The 20,800-nt window shown below is 38.8% G+C and overlaps 3 protein-coding genes across 6 annotated transcripts in view; 1 reads left to right on the plus strand and 2 right to left on the minus strand.

Annotated features, from left to right (window-relative positions):
• Window positions 1–1,615: 1,615 nt before the first annotated feature.
• Window positions 1,616–7,657, minus strand: pold2 (polymerase (DNA directed), delta 2, regulatory subunit). Of its 4 annotated transcripts, XM_016232407.1 has the most exons (12): window positions 7,532–7,656; window positions 7,391–7,418; window positions 7,031–7,260; window positions 6,820–6,941; window positions 6,605–6,728; window positions 6,376–6,490; window positions 4,035–4,233; window positions 3,869–3,949; window positions 3,468–3,625; window positions 3,253–3,380; window positions 1,915–2,016; window positions 1,616–1,810 (listed from the first exon to the last, which is right to left on the minus strand). In XM_016232407.1, exons 3-12 carry the CDS (start codon window positions 7,242–7,244, stop codon window positions 1,650–1,652), a joined length of 1,404 nt encoding a protein of 467 aa, XP_016087893.1. In that variant the 5' UTR covers window positions 7,245–7,260; window positions 7,391–7,418; window positions 7,532–7,656; the 3' UTR covers window positions 1,616–1,649. The 4 variants fall into 4 exon arrangements, with proteins under 4 accessions (XP_016087893.1, XP_016087895.1, XP_016087894.1 ...); XM_016232409.1 differs by lacking the exon at window positions 7,391–7,418 and having other exon boundaries at window positions 7,532–7,657; XM_016232408.1 differs by having other exon boundaries at window positions 7,031–7,246; window positions 7,391–7,656.
• A 1,181-nt stretch (window positions 7,658–8,838) lies between these two features.
• sf3a1 (splicing factor 3a, subunit 1) lies at window positions 8,839–15,130 on the minus strand. Its single transcript, XM_016232405.1, has 16 exons — window positions 15,048–15,130; window positions 14,834–14,923; window positions 14,256–14,365; window positions 13,970–14,174; window positions 13,569–13,826; window positions 13,362–13,436; window positions 13,014–13,164; window positions 12,500–12,696; window positions 12,239–12,356; window positions 11,840–12,147; window positions 10,632–10,865; window positions 10,313–10,520; window positions 9,872–10,032; window positions 9,648–9,749; window positions 9,444–9,515; window positions 8,839–9,303 (listed from the first exon to the last, which is right to left on the minus strand). The coding sequence occupies exons 2-16, from the start codon at window positions 14,879–14,881 to the stop codon at window positions 9,202–9,204; spliced, it is 2,349 nt and encodes a 782-aa protein (XP_016087891.1). The 5' UTR covers window positions 14,882–14,923; window positions 15,048–15,130; the 3' UTR covers window positions 8,839–9,201.
• Window positions 15,131–15,189: 59 nt separating this feature from the next.
• Window positions 15,190–20,800, plus strand: part of ccdc157 (coiled-coil domain containing 157) — a 9,021-nt gene continuing 3,410 nt past the window's right edge. The window contains exons 1-8 of the mRNA XM_016232411.1: window positions 15,190–15,506; window positions 16,157–16,319; window positions 16,398–16,850; window positions 16,982–17,195; window positions 17,278–17,355; window positions 19,043–19,212; window positions 19,328–19,504; window positions 19,612–19,774. Of these exons, the coding sequence (XP_016087897.1) occupies window positions 15,259–15,506; window positions 16,157–16,319; window positions 16,398–16,850; window positions 16,982–17,195; window positions 17,278–17,355; window positions 19,043–19,212; window positions 19,328–19,504; window positions 19,612–19,774 (1,666 nt within the window). The 5' untranslated portion in view covers window positions 15,190–15,258. The remainder of the gene's footprint in view (window positions 15,507–16,156; window positions 16,320–16,397; window positions 16,851–16,981; window positions 17,196–17,277; window positions 17,356–19,042; window positions 19,213–19,327; window positions 19,505–19,611; window positions 19,775–20,800) is intronic.

The raw sequence follows: 20,800 nt of genomic DNA on the forward strand, positions 1-20,800 counted from the left end.
ATTGTCCTGTTGGAAGGTGAACCTTCTGCCCAGACTGAGATTCTGAATGCTCTGGACTGGGTTTTCATTAAAGGTGGGGTAAGTGATTTCTGGTAGCCAATGTTGATATTTCAAATCACCAAAACAAACACGCCCCTATTTTGATAGCTCCGCCCCACACATACGTACACAATCCAAGGAACAATTATGGCGGAATCTGCTGTGCCAGCCGGCCGAGAGTATGATGTCATCAATAAGTGAAAGCAAAACCAATGTTACTCACATATCAAGAAGAAACAAAGCAACCTCGGCGTCCGATCGCAGGCCTTCCTCTCTTTGAGTTCTCTCCAGCGCACAAAAGCTGATCCGAAATTTACACGGATCCTACTACTTGCCTTATCGTAAGCCTTCTTTTGTTCTGCAGACGTTTTCCTCTTTTGTTTTTTATCCGCCATCTCTATCTTTCTGTCACGCTCAGCTAATGTCCGTCCTATGCACTAAACGTTCTCTCCTCCACATCTTGAGTAGACACACCCCTTACTGCTGATTGGCTACAAGTTTGTTTTGGTACTCGGCCTGACTCAGTTTTCTAAAACGATTTTGTAAAAATACACACCCCACCTTTAAAGGGTTAGTTCACCCAAAAATTAGGCTGCGTTTTACTCACTCCCAATGCATGCTAGGTGCATATGACTTTCTTCTTTCAAACGAATCTAGTCGGAGTTATATAAAAAAATATTGTCTTTGATCTTTCAAGCTCTATCGTTGCACTCAGCGAGTCTCACGGAGGAGCTCCGGAACGATAAAAGGAGGAGTGACGACCGTGTTGGACGAGAGAGGACCAGGCCTGGATTTTATTTCCAGCCACGAGTAAACTCACACTATCTGAAACTGCTGCTTTCGTATGCAAATAACGGACAGGATATCATACATGCAATTTGATTAAGGAATAAATTAAGGCGACTGCATACTTTACCTTTATGATGTCCAAAAGTTTAGTTACGCGGTGAACGTTTCATTGAAAGAAAGCCAGACAGGCGAGGGCGCAGAACAATGACGTAGCAAAACCGTGAAGTGACGTCTTCTGAACGGTCCTTTTTTTTTTTTTTAGAAAAATTATTTTTCAGATAAATACACAATATGGTGCTTTAACGTGTTTAGAAAAAATATAAACGTAATACTTTTTTTTTTTTTTTTTTACAGTTTATGGAATTAAGAAAAATTATTTTTCAGATAAATACACAATATGGTGCTTTAACGTGTTTAGAAAAAATATAAACGTGAATCTTTTTTTTTTTTTTTTTACAGTCTATGGTAATACTACATTTTTTTCCAACGGCAGATGGCGACAAAAATGCCCTAGACTTAATTTTTATGCAATAATTCTTATGCTTTTGAGGATGATGCTATTTTAAATAATCAGATGATAAACTGACATTTTAAAGGCCACACTATTAATCTTCTGTAAGAAATACCAGAGTTGTGCAAATCCTTTGCTGATGTTCAAGTGTTATATAGCCTTCAAAATGCTTTATAATACTACATGAGGGAAAAGAAAAGAATGTTTCCATACAAAAAAGGGAGCTTTATTAACAAACAACACAACAACAGAAACAAGTCTTTGTAGGACAGTCTACAGGAACAAGTGTCACATGTTGATAAGTGAGTGTTTAATGGCTGATATTCATCTCATTGTCCTCATCCTCCTCTGTGGAAAAAGAGGAGAAGCAGACTGGCTCGCACTCCAAGGTGCGCAGGTTCACAAGACAGGCCGTCTGTGTGCTGCTGAACTCTGGGATTGCTACCAGGAGAACATCTTGTCCTTCAGGTCCTGAGAAAAGACAAAAATTGCCATACAAATAAATACTGCTAATGTTTGGCCACACTGTTAAACAGTGCTGCTATTTATATGATAAAAAATAGTCTTCTATTCACCTGTGACTCGTTTACATTGATAGCTTGGTGCATTTCCACTGAAGTACACATGAGGGCACTCATCCATAATAAAGGGGTCTTTCTGATAGAACGGGTAACAACCTTAAGGGTCAGCAAAACAAGTCAGAACAATCTAGCATTTTCAAAATGCTTTATAAAAAATAGTAACACAATGAGATATTCCAAAAATTTCTACATGAATATTTGTTCGTTTTATAAATTCAAATGATATTTAGGTCCTGAAAGAGTCACACTTAAGTGTTTATTAAACTATAGAATAAAATAAAAAATAAAAAAAAGTCAAATATCTTCAGAATACAGAGCCCCTAAAAGGACATGGAAGAGAGAAACTATATTTCATTGCTTATGCATTCTTTTGCACAGGTATTGTGAGTGAACAAATGTGGTCATGGAAATAATACGAGGTGGGAGGAAAAAAAGATATTTTTCAGGGGAACACACAAATGTTTTGCGAGGGAACTGAAATAATTTAAAGAATTTTTTCTCCCATTTCATATTTTTCCATCACCCCCTAGGGGCTCTGTATCAGAAGGTTAAAATTAAATTAAAAAAATATTTACATTTACATTTAGCAGATGCTTTTATCCAAAGCAACTTGCAAATGAAGACAATGGAAGCAATCAAAATCAACAAAAGAGCAATGATATGCAAGTGCTATAACAAGTCTCACTTAGCACCTTGCAGTACACGTAGCAAGGTTTTTGTTTAATCATATAATAAATAAAAAGAAAACAGATAAGAATAGAAAAAGAACAGAGCAAGCTAGTGTTAGAGGCCTTTTTTGCTTTTGTTAATCAGAAGTAGTCAGAAAGTCAGAATTATAATTGCATAATAAATTAAAAGAAAACAAACAGATAGAGTGCAAAAAAGATTAGAGAAGCAAGTGTTAGGCTTTTTTTTAAATAAAGAATAGAAACAGAACAGAAAGTGCTAAAGTTAGAGGGTAAAATAAAGATGGAAGAGATGTGTTTTTAGTCAATTCTTGAAGATGGCTAAAGACTCAGCTGCTCGGACTGAGTTGGGCAGGTCATTCCACCAGGAGGGAACATTTAATATAAATATAATGTTTTAAATGTAATATTCTGGGTTATTTTATGTCTTTGTACTGCATGTGTGTGATCATCACTGACAATAAATTCAAAACAATAATCAGTCAGTGTGCATACATGAATGTGAAGCTCATGATTTTGTTCATTTGAATTGAGGTACACAGATATTACGCTAAAATAACCTAGAACACCCCTTTAAATTTTTTTTTTAAATGACCAAAAATTGTTACAAACTTATAAATAAACAGAGAAAACAGTCTGTCCAGACCTAGTGTGTCCGGAGCAGTGGGAGCCAGGTGGCGGAGTCTCAGTGTGCTTTCCAAAATTTCCAGATGATCATCCATATTGCTGTACTTCACAATATCACTGACATTCTGTCCTGCTGTGCCCAAGAACCTGAGAGAAACCACAAAACATTCACTGTCAAGAGCTGCTCACCACACCACACCACTGATAGAGGATGAAACACAGGTAGTTACTCACTGGACACCATCTACGATAGCTTGGTAAGGGTTGCTGACCAGCTGAAGGGTGGGGAAGGGCACAGACAAAGGGAACATGCAGCGGTGCAAGGGCTGCTGGGGTAGAGTGTAATTTGTTGGGTCATACTGTCCAGGCATGACATCTACAGGTACAGAGGCCTATAGTGGACAAATCACACATTGCAGGTTTGTGTGTAAAAAGACCTTCATTATGCATTTAGCAGTAAGACAAACTTAACTCACCATGAGATCAGAATACAACTATGAACTATGGGACCTGGTCCTACAAGCTTGATATACTGAATAAACGCAGTACACTGTATTTCGGCCATGTCCCAAAATAATGCCCTCAGCTCTTTTGGTCTCTCACCAAAGTCCACACTTTGGGCTGAAAACACTCACCACTAGCTGCATTAGAAGCTCATCCAGCAGTCTGATAGCCTCCACACTCCCAGCCTGAGTCTTCTTAGTCAGGTACTTTGCCTTCAAATGGAAAAGAGTTTAATTTACAAGATTAATTCACTATACGTTATAGAATGCTGCTTAAAAATTAAGTCCCATTTGACACCTTGGATGTTGAGTCTTTGCCCTGAGTGCTTTGACTCAGCAGGTTTCCAGCTAGTATGACTCTAGAGATGGACGCTGCTCCGCTCTGCTCCCCCTGATCTCCAAGCTGACCAGTTACCATATCCGCCAAAAGCTGCAATCCCATCATGCTGTCTGCTCTGCTGCCGTTCAACCCCAGCCCAGAGGCAAGAAGCACAAACCTGTGCAACCAGCAAAACAGCAAAGGGTTAAAGGTGAATCTGAGTTATGTTGATTCACACTAAAATCAGCCAGGAAAAGCATAGTAAAGATGGTATATGTACTAAATAAACTTTAAACATCCTTCTGAATGCTTCAATCTATTCACCCTGCTTACAAAAACATTGTAGTCAAAGAATCCACTTGTGCAACTTCAACACTAGGGATGCATGATATACTCAATTTAGCTTGGTTGTCAACCAATACATATACAGTGGGTACGGAAAGTATTCAGACCCCCTTAAATTTTTCACTCGTTGTTATATTGCAGCCATTTGTTCGGTATGCAATGCAAAATGAGACTGTCTTTTCTTCTCTATGTCTTATATCTTATACATGTCTGTCATAATAAAGTGTATAAAAGATTTCCAAAAGCATAAAGTGCACTGATAAATCCTTTATAATAAACACTGCAATATCCAAAAAAAGGCAATTATAAATTGATTTCATGGCATCGTTAAACATTTTTTAATTTATTTTAAAAGATTTTTATATTTTTATTTTCCTCATTCTTGTATTTAGATTACGTTTGCCATCATATAACACTCACTTAAAAGTTTATTTTTAAAACACTATTAAATGTAATCTTTACTAAATCCAAAATTAATGTCTATTTTACACGGTACATTCTGATGTTATGTCCAAATTTTCTTTTTCATTCTTATTTTCTCAATTTTTTTTTGTGGTTTATTTTCTATTTGTTTATTCAATATAATACCTTAATATTAAAATTCATTATTTATTAGTTAACAGCCATAACAATTATTAGCATATGTATTGTCCAGATTTTTAAAGGGGTCATATGATGCGATTTCAATTTTTCCTTTCTCTTTGGAGTGTTACAAGCTCTTGGTGCATAAAGAAGATCTGTAAAGTTGCAAAGACTAAAGTCTCAAATCCAAAGAGATATTCTTTATAAAAGTTAAGAGTCAACCACGCCTACCTAAAACGGCTCGTTCTAACACGCCTCCACATGTCTACCTCACAATGTGGGAAGATTTGCATAACGCCGCCCAAATGTTCACGCAAAGAAAGAAGGCGTAACTTTTATTCTCGCTGTAGTATTGTTGTTGCCGCCGCCGCCGCCATGTCGTGAAGGCGCTGTGTGTTTCGTTGTGAAAGCGAAACTACTTTGTTTGGTCTTCCAAAAGAGGACGATATCTGCTTCGTCATGCCTAGAGCTGATCTGTGCTGGTCGCTGAGGAAATACATCAACTTCGTGCTGTGGATCGCCGGATCGGCTTTCACCGTGGACGAAGCGGAGTCCAGTCGTCACATGCGGTTGCCGCAAGCCCGCCGGATGCTCCTTCGTCGAATTTGCCGGCCGCGCCGTTCTCAAGCCCACCGGCCTCCGCTCACTCTAGCCCTCTGGCCGTTCCTCACTTTTTCCCCCGGCCTCTGCTCACTGTAGGCCGCGGTGTGTGACGCTGTGTTTCGTTGTGAAAGCGAACGAAATTTGTTTGGCCTTCCAAAAATGGACACGACTAGAAATCAGTGGTTAAGTTGCATTTACAACACTGTTCCAGAACATGCCACTGATGATTCAAACCCGAGTTTTGGGCAGTAGAGTAGCACTTGTTGTTTGTCATTTCTCCGATGACAAATGCAGACATGGTTTTATGTTTACGCGGCGCGATGCAACACAATGCGTAAAAAGTATAAGTCATTATAATCCATAATTATGTCCCCACTGGATGCAACGAATGCCTTGTCTATAATGGGTTTTCATGTTTTTGAATCATCGCTCTGGCTGGAAAGGGCATCAACAGTATTGTAAGGGGCGTAACATTTCCGTCACACATTTGAGGTATTCGGCCAATCATAACGCACTGGATAGCTGGCCAATCACAGCACACCTCGCTTTTCAGACCGATGAGCTTTGTAAAAATCGACGCGTTTCAGAAAGGCGGGGCATAGAGGAGAAACAATAATGTACAGTATGTGGAAAATAATGTGTTTTTTTAACCTTAACATAAACATTTCATTACACCAAATACACAAAATAATGTTCTTTTTAGCAACATCATAAGACCCCTTTAATATTGTTGCAACCCTATCAGTATGTCTAAAACAAATCTCCGGTCATGTCAGGTGTGTGTCTGTACCTGTCTGAGCTGAGAGGCTGTCTAGGTGTCTGTGGAGGAAGGTCAGCCATGCAGAAATCTTCAACAGTGAATTTCCCATCATTCTTCTCTGCACCCATGATGGCTATTACACTACCTGAAAACACCATTTCACAACAAAGCATTAATATTGAGAAGCATGAGCAGTTTGAGACAGATCGGTCTTGCTGCTATATGTTGAAAAATATTCCCTAACTTTCCTGCATCCCACCTGTTACAAACTTGGGTGTGTCGATGTTGCCTTCCAGCTTAATCCTCTGCAGCTCATCCTCCAAAATAAGCTCATCTGATTGGCTGATGTATTTGGAACGAGGTGGCTGGGGCAACAGATTGTGCTGAAGAGAGACAAGAAATGCTAAAAGAAGGGAAGACAGAGAGAGAGAGAGAGAACACAAAGCTGCAGTTTGTAACATCTGGTGGTTTTACCTCCTCACTGATCTCCTTCAGGATGGAGGGCTGCAGCTCCATGTGTTTGAATATGGTGCCCACTATTATACACTGTTCACCCATCTGCAGGTCACACAGCTTCCTGATGGGCACGACACCGCCTGCCACACACATCCACTCAAGCTCAGAAGTGCTTCAGGTAAAACACAACAGCAACACGAGCCTGTCAGTGACTACAGATGTTTCTCACCCCACTTGTGCGCGGCTCTGTCAGCGAGGACGTCTCTCATCTGCATGAGTCTGGTGGCGTAGATGTGAGCGTACTGGCGGCTGAAGCTGCGCTCGCCGAGGCGGAATCTCTCCGAGCAGCCGCTGTATGAGAGCTGGAGACGGGCAAACACCGGCTCCTCTGAGCCTGGAGCAGACAATAGCGTCTCCTTCGGCACGATCACGTCTGAGAACATGACTGAGGGCACGCTTCTGGACGGACAATTATCAATTAAACAATTGTGTGTAAATAAAATATAAATGCAATATTGGGAGAATTGTAAACGCGGATCTTACTGTATGCGAACAGCTCAGTAGTTAGCTTCCTTAGTTAGTTACTTACCTTGTTTCTTATTTGCGGTGTTGTTTTCCTACAATATATTGTAAAACTAGTTTTATTCGACGATGAAGTAAACAAAATAAAGAACAAAATCTGGTCGACCTACTCTGTGGTGATTTTTGGTATCTCCCGCTAAATACTCACCTATGACCTGAAAATCTAACGCGAATTCCGCTGAAGACATGCTTTCAAAATAAAAGCCTCCGGAAACGGAAAGGATCTTTTGCGTTTATGTAAGGGGCTATAACTTTTTTCGGACGTATTGTTTACATTATAAATAGTCTGAACTAATAATTGGGTAATAGCCCCATCTTATCAATGCCGAGCAAAACTCAAATAGTGTAATATGACAAGCAAGTAATGCTGCGTTCAAGTCCTCTCAACGAGTTCTGTGAAATTTCTTCTGAAACTGTAGCTCATTTGTTTTGGGAGTGTCCCTTTGTTCAGGCTTTCTGGAATAGTGTTAATGCTCTGATTGTCCAAAATATTTGTTATGATTTCCCTTTGTGCTATAAACACATTCTTTTTGGGTTTTATGCTAAAGATAAGAATCTATTTAATGCAAGTTTTTGTATAAACCTCCTGTTATTTATTGGAAAGTTTTATGTCCATAAATGTAAATATACTAAATGTAAACCCCACTTTAACATCTTCAGATAAGAACTGAAGTTGTATTTAAATACAATTTCAACGTCTGTTAACAAGAAAGCTATAAAAACATCTAGAATTTGTGCCATGTTTAAGATTTTTCCCTAATATACTTGTATTTCTATTTGTGTGCCTTTTTCTTCTTCTGTCCTTTTCTTAAGAATTTTTATATTCTATTGTTTTTTTCTGTGATGTTTTATTTATTAATCCTCAAGTAGTTTATTATTGATTGGTAATTTGTATGTTTTGTATGTACTGTTTTTTACTGTTTGTTTTGTATGTACTGTAATCCTTGTTTACTGCAATAAAATAAAAAATAATTAATGTCACTTTGGTCGGAACAAGATGGCGATTGAACTTTTCTACATAAATTCAAAGATTTTTTTTAAAACTCTGCATCTACAAAATAATGAATAAAGAATGTGCATCGTGTTTTTGCTTTTTTTACTGAAGGTGATTAACTAAATCATTATATATTCTATGGTAATTATACAATAATATAATATTTTGTATATGTAACTTATATAGTTTTATTGTACATTACAAAAAAAAATATTTTATTTCAACAAATTTACCGTCAATACAGATGCTGCATATCTAGTCTTTGGCTGCGTCCATTGCATCGGACACGTTTTTATCACCGACACGCACCCAACTCGGAAACTCTGTACTTAAGAAAATGTAGAGTTTCCCCACTCGTAACAACGACTTTGTGGTGGCGTTCATGTGCGTTCAACTCATAAATACGATATCATTATACCAATATTTGTGAGAGAAAAAAAGACAGTATGGCTAATAAAATTTCTTATTGAAATTTATTAGGTACTTTTTCCAAAGAGACGAGTATTTATTTTGCATCCAACAAAATGCAATGTTTCAATGCTTAACTTGAGATTTTCAAATATTTAACACAATCACCTCAGTGAAAAGTGAAACTAAAAATAGGGCAGTTTGCTATGAGACTACTGCCAATATTAAATGTCGTCTTATTTAATCATTCATACACTGAATGTTTAAAACACACTAAACTAATCACAAGACACTGATTACGTCTAACTAGTTTTTCTACAGAGCACAGCACAAGTTCTTTGAAGTGTACAAATGTAGTAGGGTTATAACCACAATAAATGTTGAAGATTGAAACGGAGATGATGAAGATGAGCGATCTACTTCTTCCTTCCTCCTCTTTCCTTAAGGGCCAGATGAATGACGGATCCATTGTTCATGTTGTAATAGGCCAGAGAGTTGGAATCTTTGATGAAAATTCCCTGGAGAATCAAACACAACATGAGAACTCAGTTTTCAAAGCAAGTATTTTATATTTAATAATGTCATAACTAAGATGCCTTGTTCTTTTAAGTATTCACAGTTTAAATAACCATCTCGTCATTCCACTGAAATAATTTACCTCATACTGCAGCTTCTGTTTTCCAGCCGGCATTCCAGTGGCTTCATGGATCTTAACCTTGATGACAGACACCTGAGGCACAAAATGGCATTTGATTGGTTCACACTTTCATGAATTCTATACAGATTTCGTATAATCCTAAAGATAAGTAGTTAAAATATGTATAAATGGTGCAGACAGATACTGGATAGGCAAAGTCTTTACCTGGTCAGTGAGAGGCAGGCTGAAGTTCAGCACTTGGCCACTCAGCTTCCATTCTGTCTTGTCCTGCATGTTGGGCACCTGGACCTTGACTCCAACAGGTCCCTAAAAGAGAGCAAGGTCAAATTAAAATTATTAACAAATCACCCTTATGTAGTAACAGTAAAAAAGAAAACAATACTGATTGCCAAGTGCACTCGAAACACTTTGTTGCAGCAGCGCTGTACCTTGTTCCTGCGCAGGAACTCCTCTTCTGGAATCAGGTTGTCCTCGGTCTTCATTTTCTTGCTGGAAGGCTCGTCCTCGTGAGGAGGTGGAGGATGGGCAGGAGGCATAGGGGCGGCAACAGAGCTGGGAGGTTGAGGCACAGGGGGAGCTGGAACAAATGCTGAAAACAAAAATGATTTATTATTTAGAACAATTATTATTCATAAAATTAATAGAATTATTAAATTAATTAAAACTATTTCTTATTTATTAAAATCCTTATATGACAAAACGGTTTATTAAATATAACAATAATTATCAATAGAATATAAATAATCATTATTTTAACTATTAATATAATCATTACAATTTTAATAAACATAGAAAAGTCTGTTGATTAAATATTTATTAAAATATGTACCAAGTAGCTATGCAACAGATCTATTATCCCAAAGACTCACCAGCAGGAACCACCATGGGTGGAGGTCTGGGTGCCATAATATGTTGTGCAGAGGGCGGCATAGGCACCACATTGATGCGAGGGGCATGCAGCATGGGTGGCATGGGGGCCAGAACTTGCCCAGGGGCCAGGCGCACCACAGGGGCCACTGGAGGTCTGGGTATGATAGGAACCGCAGGGAGCAATGTGGTCCGCATTGGAGGTGCCATCTGGAATATATGAAAGAACCTTTAGTTAGAACTAGCACTTTCATGTTTGTGTTTGTCTCAATCAAGCTGATCTTTCAAAACTCCTGAATGCAGAAACAGATCGAGACTCACAGCAAGTGTGGTGCTGATGGGTGGGGTGGGTTTGGGCAGGCTGGGGACTCCTAATGGCAAGGGTGGCTGAGGAATCTCGTTGGGCTTGCTGGGGCCGATCTTCTCCTTGGTGTCATCCTCCTGTACCAGACCTTTAGCTTTGTGGATGGCCTCAATCTGCTCCTGCAGGGTGATGTTAGCCTGAGCAGCCTGCTGGGTACGAGCCATACTGCCTGAGTGGCCGTCCCATGTGACCTGTGGAGTAAGAGGATGGGGTGTTAGACAAACACAATGTCCCTCTGGTATTCCTCACTCAGGGGTCACACTTGTGATCCTCGGTGGTCAAAACACACTAAAGACAATAAGCATAGTAATTTTTTTATTAATGAAATTATATTTATTCTTTAATATTTTGTATTCTGAAGATTTCATGGTACTACACAATGCTCATCTTTAAATTAGGCTATACACCATTTATTTTTTATATAAAATACAATAAGCCCTACATTAAATAATTCCTATACATGAATCTATTAATTTACTTATTTTTACTTTAACACACATCATTTTTTATTTTTGAAAAATAAGTTTTTTTCATCTTTGATTATGAAGTGTGACTAAGACCATTTAGTCCTTTCTGATTGTTCATAAAACAAGTGCCGCAAAAGTCACCTAGTTTCATACCATTACAATGAAGTAAAACAAATAAGAGGATTTCATGGTACTACACAATGCTCATCTTTAAATTAGGCTATACACCATTTATTTTTTATATAAAATACAATAAGCCCTACATTAAATAATTCCTATACATGAATCTATTAATTTACTTATTTTTACTTTAACACACATCATTTTTTATTTTTGAAAAATACGTTTTTTTCATTTTTGATTATGAAGTGTGACTAAGACCATTTAGTCTTTTCTAATTGTTCATAAAACAAGTGCCGCAAAAGTCACCTAGTTTCATACCATTACAATGAAGTAAAACAAATAAAAAATTTAAAAAACACCCCCCCCCCCCCCTAAAATGACTGAAGATCACCAGACGGTTAAAGAATTCGTTTTATTGATCTGGTTTAAGTGTTAATGGGCGTTTCTTCAACTTTTTTGGTCTTGCAGACTTTTAGAAAGTCTCTTAAAACACATTTTCACTATAGTTTTTTAATTAATTTGTCTACTAACAATGTTGAACAGTGGATATATATATTTTTCTTTGTGTTTCTTACCTTCTCCTCTGGTTTCTGTATCTCCTCCTCTCCGATCTTCTTACCGATGGCCGTTTCTTCCACACCGAAGATATCGGTACGTCTCTCAGCCAGCTGCTTCAGGCTGCTCTCAATGTCCAGGCCGGGAGCGTACACCTCCTCCTCGATCTGACGCTCACGGATGCTGCGGTCACGCTGCTCCAGCCAACGGGGGTCCAGCAGGCCGATGCGCATGTGCTCCTGCATCTTACTGGCTTGGATCTTCTCACCAGTGATGGGAGAGATGAGGTACTCATCAGGGATGGCCACAGGAGGCAGAGGCTTAGACGCTGAAAGATGAGATAGAAAATGAGTTGATGCAATGAAATATGTGCTACTTGTTCTAGTATGTTAAAAGTGTGTTTTTATAAATGCCCTTACCCTTGGGGTCGTAGTCTTTGCGGATAATAACCTGGTCCGGGGTGGGGGGCAGAGGTGGTGGCAGGGGGTTATCAGGGGGGAGAGGAGCCTTCATGCCATCATCCTCATCATCAGAGCCCTATTGAGAGAGGAATAACACATACTAGTCAATCAGAGTGATAGTTAACCCATTTCTACAAACTGCTCATCTATTTTCATATGTGAACATGGAACTTCTTAAAGTAAGCATGACTAAATCATCCTCGTCCCTAATTGTCTCACCTCGTCCATGTCCTGCAGCTGTGTGTCCTGGTCCAGCTGAGCTGCGTGTCCGCCCACCCTGCGCTCTCTCTCATCCTCTTCATCTTCACTCTCTACCTCCATCTCCACCTCCTCACTCTCTCCAAACTTCTCATAGCGCTCCTGGATCAGGATACGAGCACCCAGCTCCTCAGGAGTTGTGGGAGGAGGGAAATTACCTGTAATTTGCATAATAGTTATATAAATTATTTTATTAATTTTAATAATATGTATTTATTAATATGAACTTAATATTTGTCCATATTAATCACTGTTAGGTAAATAATAATATTTTAATTGGTATAGTACAAAAAAATTCTCCATCTTACAATAAAAGTGAGATTGTGTCTGTAACAAAAGCAATTGGCTTTGGGATTTAGGAAATTTCTTGCCATGAAAAATCACAAGTATTCTTCTGATGCAATAGTATGTTTGTGATAATAAACATTCTGAAATATCTAAAATTACATAAACTGTGTTAATTACAGATGCTCACCATGCTCATTTGGTTGGAAATCCACAGTCTCCACCACCACAAAGTCATGCCAGTCAATCTGAGCATAAGCCACTCTCTCCTTCTCTCGCTCCTCCTCTTCCTTCTTCCTCTCTCTTTCCTGGAACTTGGCCCACTCCACACGATACCTCACCTAAAATATTGGGGAATGAAGTGATGTATTTGCTTATAATATGGCATGTAATATATCTAAAACTCTTTTGATTCACCGTAAATTCTCTATTGGTTTTAAAACACCTGAATCAACATAATACACCACCGTCATATTAGGCATATCTTATGTAGACATCTTATCCACAATGTGTGATCTGGAATGGCTGTTATAATTACCTGGTCCAAGACCTCACGTGGATTCTCAGCTTCCCTCTTCAGTTTCAGCAGAAGACCTTTTGGAGGGATTAAAACCTGCAAGAAGCCAATCATTTAAGTGAATTTAATGTCACACTTGAATAACTTGTACATGTAATAATGTTTCCCATAATACCCAGCTCTCTTTAGCCACCTCAATCTGAATTGTCCTAAGTATTGATACCGTACCTTTGTGTATTGTTCCACCAGTTTTGTAAAGTAGTTGAACAAGCTGTGCTGTGGTCGTAGGAAGTCAAACTGGAAGTTCCTCTGCTCCTTCTGCATCAGCTGTGTGAGAAACTGTCGGCCATTTCGGGCGACAAACTGTGCGGTCAGCTTCACCACATCCAGGTCAAAGGCTGAGATGGAGGGAGGGTCGGCAATGAACTCAAACTCAGGTGGAGGCTCCTTGGGCACCACACTCTCATGGATCACCTGTGCTTGAACCTAAATTACCACAAAGATGTGTAAGTACTGGATAACAGATTTAGATCTGAAAGACTTTTAAATCAGACTGCTAGATTATGGCTTGACTGGTTTTATTTCAATAATGTTATTGGTGTATTGTAAATCACTGACAGGTTCCTGACCTTCTGAGGAAGCTGCTGTGATGCTGCTTGTTGCTGTTGCATGACTTTAGGCACAGCTGCAGATGGTTCCTGAGCTTTGCCCTCCTTGAACTCATTGACTTTGTGGCGGTAGTAGGCATGGTAAGGGTCGTTGGGGTTGAGGAAGTTGAATTTTGGGTTGTTGATCTCATTCTGTCGAATTCTGGCCTCAAACTCAGGTCCATTCCTATAAACAAAAAAAAAGTGGTTAATTATTAGTTTAACAAAGTACAACAAATAAATTTTGCACTACATTATAATGTCAAACCTGGCCACGAAGCTGGCAGTCTTGTCAACAATATTTCGGACTTCGGGAGGCGGGTAGATGATTCCAACAATGGGTTTTGTGGCTGGAGTCTCTTCTTTCTGGTCCTCGGGCTGTTGATTAAAACATTGCATAGCTTAATTAATCTGGTGCTTCACAACAATCACAAGCCAAATTTCAGCTACTGGCATTCATTTTGGTGCATAGCCTACTATAGCGTAATCTGGCCAAGAACAAGTACATATAATGCAATATTATTTAAGAATTATGAAATAAACAATATTTGGCAGTAATTTATTTACTTAATAAATGCAATAATAGCTGGCCTATGCAAAAGGAACGTAATTGAAAAAAAGATATTATTTATTAAGAAAGTTCTGACTAGACTCGAGCTGTGGTAGCAGGGGAGGTCGATTCATTTCCCTACTCAAACCACGATCTACAAACCCGCAATACTATGGTCCAATAACATGTCCGTTTGTTCATGGAAGACAAATATGTTAGTAAGTGAATATAAGTCTGATGAATTTATCAAGTACCGTCTCTAAAAGAACAGATATCACCAAATGATCGCTTAATACCTTGCTATTTAGCTCCGGCTGCATGATCTGCACAGGCCCAGGCGGCATGACTGCGACACTACACGCTCTTCTCAGGCCGAAACAAATACGCTGAGAAAAATAAAGAATTATTGTCAGTTTAAAGCGTAATTTGTTGGACAAAACACAACGTAAGGCCTTGAAAATTACTGAAATAATATCATTTCTATGAACAGTTTCATAAAACTTCACCAACCTCTCGTTGCGCCAACCGCCACACAACAGAAGACGACAAACAAAATCACTTCCGGTAGCAAGGCCAATGGGGGATTGTGGGAAATGTAGTTGAAGAGGAACGATTCTGCCTACAAGCAACTATGGAAACCTAATGTAAATAGAGCTAATGCACATGTCTCTGCTCCGAAAACTCAAACGATTAAAGAACAAAAGTAGTTTCAGTCAGAGGTATGACTCATCTGTTAGGTCGTCAGGACTGTATCGACAGTCTTCGCAGAGATCTTATTGATTTACAGGGAGCGGTTCTGGATGTGTTTTCTAAGACTGGACCTGTCCGTTTCCCATCATGGAAGTTTCCCGATAAACTATCGTGTAATCTGGACTTGGTCGGCCTTTTAGAAGAGTATGATTATGTGGATGGCGATGAAGAATTCAGTCAGCACTCTCATATAGTCCTGCAAGAGTTGCTGATTGACAGGTAGTTAATTTGTACTGTTTCGTGAAAACACTTCAAATGTATGTTTTTTTAATTATTTATATTTATAAAAACATAAAAATAAGTAATATATTTTATATTTATGTATTTTATTGGTTTATATCGGATTGATTTACAGGGAGCGGTTCTGGATGTGTTTTCTAAGACTGGACCTGTCCGTTTCCCATCATGGAAGTTTCCCGATAAACTATCGTGTAATCTGGACTTGGTCGGCCTTTTAGAAGAGTATGATTATGTGGATGGCGATGAAGAGTTCAGTCAGCACTCTCATATAGTCCTGCAAGAGTTGCTGATTGACAGGTAGTTAATTTGTACTGTTTCGTGAAAACACTTCAAATGTATGTTTTTTAAATTATTTATATTTATAAAAACATAAAAATAAGTAATATATTTTATATTTATGTATTTTATTGGTTTATATCGATTGCACGTTAATATTTGAACTAACATCATTGTCACTTTGTGTGTGTGTATATATATATAAATATAAATTAATGTTGTGTGTGTATTTAAATGTGAAATAACTTATAATGCATAATTATATTTAATGCATTATATAATGTAACATAAACAGTTAAATGTATAGTTTTATTTCCCCCAAATCATTATGTTCATTTGTGTGTTTGTCAAAGATTAATGCTTCTTCTTCAGAGTTTTAACATTCATGCTGAGCTGTTGCTTGAAAAGCAGAGAACTTTGTCATCCGATCAAAATGAAACCTCTGTTTCCATTGGTCCTGTGGTCAAATGCTACTGGAGGAACCTACTTCAGCTCAGCTGTCAACAAGCAAAAGAGGTAAGAAGGATGATAAAGACAAAACACTTGGTCAACGCCTATCAAATATTATCCTTGCTAAAGGGTCTCTTCTTGCAGAGTACCAGTAATGGACAGCAACCTCCATCTCAACAAAGTCCATCCTTTACCAGAACAGCAGCAAACACTACTACCATTAATACACACAAGACACAGAGCACCTCCATGACCAGCGTCCAGAAAACCACCACAAATACCCCAGCTTCAACTCCCCAGCATGAGAGAGCGTCCACTGCAGGCTCCTGTGTGTCTATTCACACCGTGGGCTGTCAGACAGTAGAGTCGGCCCTGGTGCCCTGTGAGGCCTGTGCTTGTGTTCAGGCGGTTATGAAGGAGAGCAGTGATGCTTTAGTGTCGCTGTGCCAGTCTCTGGGTTTGCCTTGCTCCATGCAGGGCTTCCTGGAAGCTGTGGAGGAAACACAGCAGCTGGGCCGCTTGTCTGCATGTGACATTTCCCAATGGGCAAGTGAGCAGCGTAGAGATATGAGTCGTGTGGGGAAACATGTCCTGGAGGTGAGGGGTTGTGTCCACCCATCAGAAAGCATGAGAAAATTGATTTTTTTGTTTGGATGTTTACACTTTTGTCAATTTATTTTGATTATTTCACTCATTTGATTTTCATGACTGTTCTTTTTCAACTGGAGGTGAGAGAAACTGTTGAGCCGCTGAAAAAGAAGCTGAAAGAGACAGAGATGGAGCGAGAGAAGCTGAGAAAACAGCTATCAGAAACGGTCAAAAGAGAGAAGGAGGAGAGGAGGAAGATGGAGGAGGAGTGGGAGCGCAGAATGCAGGAAGTGAAATCCAGGGCAGAGGAAACCATAAGGAGGTTAAAGCAGGAGAAGGAGGAGTTAAAGAGAGGTGGGAGTTTCTTTAAACTCATGTGTAAAAATTTGTATATAACAGTTAAACAATATAAAGTAATAATCATTTTCATTCACAGGCATAACATTGTTGGAGAACCGAAATTCTGAACTCACGGCAGAACTGAATTTGCAAACAGAAGCAAAACAGAGTCTTGGTAAGCAGGACATCATCAAGTACTGGCCACCAGAAGCAACTGGAATAAAATGTTTAAAAGCTTTGATTTGTGCAGTAGTATAAAATACATAAATGTTCATATAAAATGATCAATTCAATAACCTATCTTTCTCATAGCAATTAGTAAATATATGATATGAAATAAATTTTTGATGTCAATGACACTGAAATATGATGACCACTTTGCAAGTCATTTAAATTTGATATATAAAGAGCTATTTATACTGTGTGAGAAAAATATTAAGAATGTTAATACAAAGACAAAAGTCCTTGTTTTCTACCCACAGTTAAAGTAATTTAAATGCATTGCTTCTCAAAATAAATATTTCAGAACAGGTTTATACATCTAATAGTGCCTTACAACTTCAAGTGAGCAAGTAGAAACTCAAACACTAATACAAACTGTTATTAAACATTATGTACAGTGCCGTGCGAAAGTATTCATACCCCCATTCATTTTTTCACATTTTGTTATGTTGCTTTAAATTACTTTATTTCCACATCAGTCTACACTCCATACACCATACTGACAAAGCAAAAATTCGAAAAAATTAAATAAGTACATTGCATAAGTATTCATAAATATTTAGCTGAAGCACCTTTACAGTCTTTTTTGTTTGATGCGACAAGATTTGATCATCATCATTTGGCAATTATCTGCCATTCTTCACCTGACCTCTTCACCTCTCAAGCTCTGTCAGGTTGGATGGGAGCAAATGCACATTTTCAAGTTTCTCCAGAATTATTTGATTGGGTTTAAGCTCATGTTCTGGCTGGGCCACTCAATGACATTCACAGAGTTGTCTATAAACCACTCTTGCTGTGTGCTTAGGTTCATTGTCCTGTTGGAAGGTGAACCTTCTGCCCAGACTGAGATTCTGAATGCTCTGGACTGGGTTTTCATTAAGGCTAACTCAATATGTTGGTGCATTGAGCTTATCTTCTACTCTGACGAGTCCCTCGGTCCCTGCCACTGAAAAACAGCCCCACAGTATGAGGCTGCTACCAGCACACTTTACTTTTGGGATGGTACTCTGCAGGTGATGAGCAGAGCTGGTTTCCTTCAAACATGATGCTTGGAATTGAGATTCATCTTCCTTTAGGTGTTTTTATACAAAATCCAAGTGTGTTTTCATGTGTCTTCACTGAGGAGAAGATTGAGTCTGGCCACTCCCGACATAAAGCCCAGATCAGTGGAGTGTTGCAGTGATATTTGTCCTTCTCTAGATTTCTCCCATCTGCAAATATGATAATGGAGCTCAACTAGAGTGACCATCAGCTTCTTGTTCACCAGTCTAACCAAAGCCCTTCCCCATCAGTTGCTCAGTTTGTCCAGGAGGCCAGCTCTAAGAAGAGTCCTGGTTGTTTCAAACTTCTTCCATTAAGGGTAACAGAGACTACATGCTTCTGTGACTCTTCAATGAAGCATATTTTTTTCTGAACTCTTCCCCAGATGTGTGGCTTGACACAATCCTGTCTCTGAGCTCTACAGTCAGTTCATTTGACCTCAGGGGACCCCGGGTTTCTCTCAAATTTTCTGAGGGCACTCCTCTATGATCCTCTGGGGATCGCTCGACCCCAGTTTGGAAACCCCTGAATTAGAGAATGTAGTAAAGGCCTACAGGAATGGTTTTGGGATAACAAGAAAATGCTTTTTTGTTATATAGAATATGAGAGGGCTACACTACAGGAGGAGGTTCGTCGTCTACATTCACTGGAGAACATGTTAAGAGAGGTAAAGGAGAGCAGGCAAAACCTGGAGAAGGAGCTCAGAAGTACACAGACACTGCTGGACAAAGAGAGTGCCAAGAACCACAGTGTGCAACGCCAACATGAGGTGTTTATTTCCATAACATGATGTATTTCCAAGTAAAACAGAATATTCAATGAGAAAATGATGAGATGTTATTTTTATTTGATTCAACTGTGAAACATGGTCATTTTGTGCACAGGCGCTTCAAGTGAAACAGGCAGCTCTGCGTAAGCATCTGGATGTGCTGGTTCAGCAGACTGAAGATCTACATAGCAGTCTGGAAGAATGTGAGGATGAAAAAGCTGATCTTGCCAACAAACTCACACAGATCATACAAGAAAAAGATGCACTTCAGGAGCAGTTCACACAGCAACAGGTAACATTTAAAAGAACTCGGTCCAAAATATTTAGTATGACTGAATCAACCTGACTACATTAGGCCACACCAATAAAAGTAAACCTTAAGAGTTTCTTTCTCTGCAGTCCCACTGCAGTTCACTGAGTACTGAGAAACAGCAGCAGCAGACACAGATCACAGAACTGAAGGAGAGTGTGTCTCATCTGAAAGAGATGCTAGAAGAAGCCTCCCAGAGAGAAAGGATACTCGTGGCCTTTCCTGAGCTCAATCCACAAGCAGCACCCCAGAGTGAGATAAACACACACATTCAAAATCATATACAGTTGAAGTCAAAAGTTTACATACACCTTGCAGAATCTGCAAAATGTTAATTATTTTACCAAAATAAGAGTGATAATACAATAAACAATGTTATTGTTTATTTAGTACTGATCCGAATAAGATATTTCACATAAAAGATGTTTACAAATAGTCCACAAGAGAAAATAATAGTTGAATTTATGAAAATGATTCTTAATACCCTGATCTTCAAATTCAAAAGCTCTTAATGAATTGTGTTTCCTTCTGGCACATCAGTGAGCGTTTGAACCTTCTGTAATAGTTGCATGAGTCCCTCAGTTGTCCTCAGTGTGAAAAGATGGAAAGGGGTCAAATACACAAAAATGCTGGAAAACCAAAGAATTTGTGGGACCTGAAGGATTTTTCTGAAGAACAGCAGGCAGTTTAACTGTTCAGGACAAACAAGGGATTCATGAACAACTGTCACTAAACAAAAAAAACACAGCTGTGGATCATTCAGGTAACAACACAGTATTAAGAATCAAAAACTTTTGAACGGGGTCATTTTTATAAATTCAACTATTATTTTCTCTTGTAGACTATATGTAAACGTCTTAATTATGTGAAATATCTTATTCAGGTCAGTACTAAATAAACAATAACATGCATTTTGTATGATCCCTCTCATTGTGGTGAAATAATTCACATTTTGCAGATTCTTCAAGGGGTGTGTAAACTTTTGACTTCATCTGTAGGATGGTGACCAGTGACCACTCATGCCACTAGAGTTGAAAAACAGGTTCTTCTTCAGAACCAGTTCCATGTTTTAAAGCCAGTGGCTATTTATATAGTGTAAATAATGGTAGTTACTGTTTGCACAAGTGTTAGTAGCAACAGTGAAGTGAAAAGTGACGTGACATGTGGCCAAGTATGGTGACCCATGGTGAATTAGTGCTCTGCATTTATCCCATCCAAAGTGCACACACACAGCAGTGAACTCACACCTGGAGCAGTAGGCAGCCATTTATGCTGCGG

This window comes from Sinocyclocheilus grahami, unplaced genomic scaffold, assembly GCF_001515645.1.
Source record: "Sinocyclocheilus grahami isolate Dianchi unplaced genomic scaffold, SAMN03320097.WGS_v1.1 scaffold410.1, whole genome shotgun sequence".
NCBI classification, from domain to species: domain Eukaryota; kingdom Metazoa; phylum Chordata; class Actinopteri; order Cypriniformes; family Cyprinidae; genus Sinocyclocheilus; species Sinocyclocheilus grahami.

Bases quoted from the DNA above. Each gene is read 5' to 3' on its own strand.
- pold2 (XM_016232409.1), bottom strand. From the start codon at position 7,244: ATGTTCTCAGACGTGATCGTGCCGAAGGAGACGCTATTGTCTGCTCCA. The intron at 6,729-6,819 runs GTAAAACCACCA...GTCTCTCTTCAG, and splicing joins TGAAGGAGATCAGTGAGGAG to CACAATCTGTTGCCCCAGCC. The intron at 4,234-6,375 runs GTACAGACACAC...CTGGTTGCACAG, and splicing joins CAGCCTCTCAGCTCAGACAG to GTTTGTGCTTCTTGCCTCTG.
- sf3a1 (XM_016232405.1), bottom strand. From the start codon at position 14,881: ATGCCGCCTGGGCCTGTGCAGATCATGCAGCCGGAGCTAAATAGCAAG. The intron at 12,357-12,499 runs GTGAGACAATTA...CTCTCTCAATAG, and splicing joins AGCTGCAGGACATGGACGAG to GGCTCTGATGATGAGGATGA. The intron at 12,148-12,238 runs GTAAGGGCATTT...CTCATCTTTCAG, and splicing joins CAAAGACTACGACCCCAAGG to CGTCTAAGCCTCTGCCTCCT.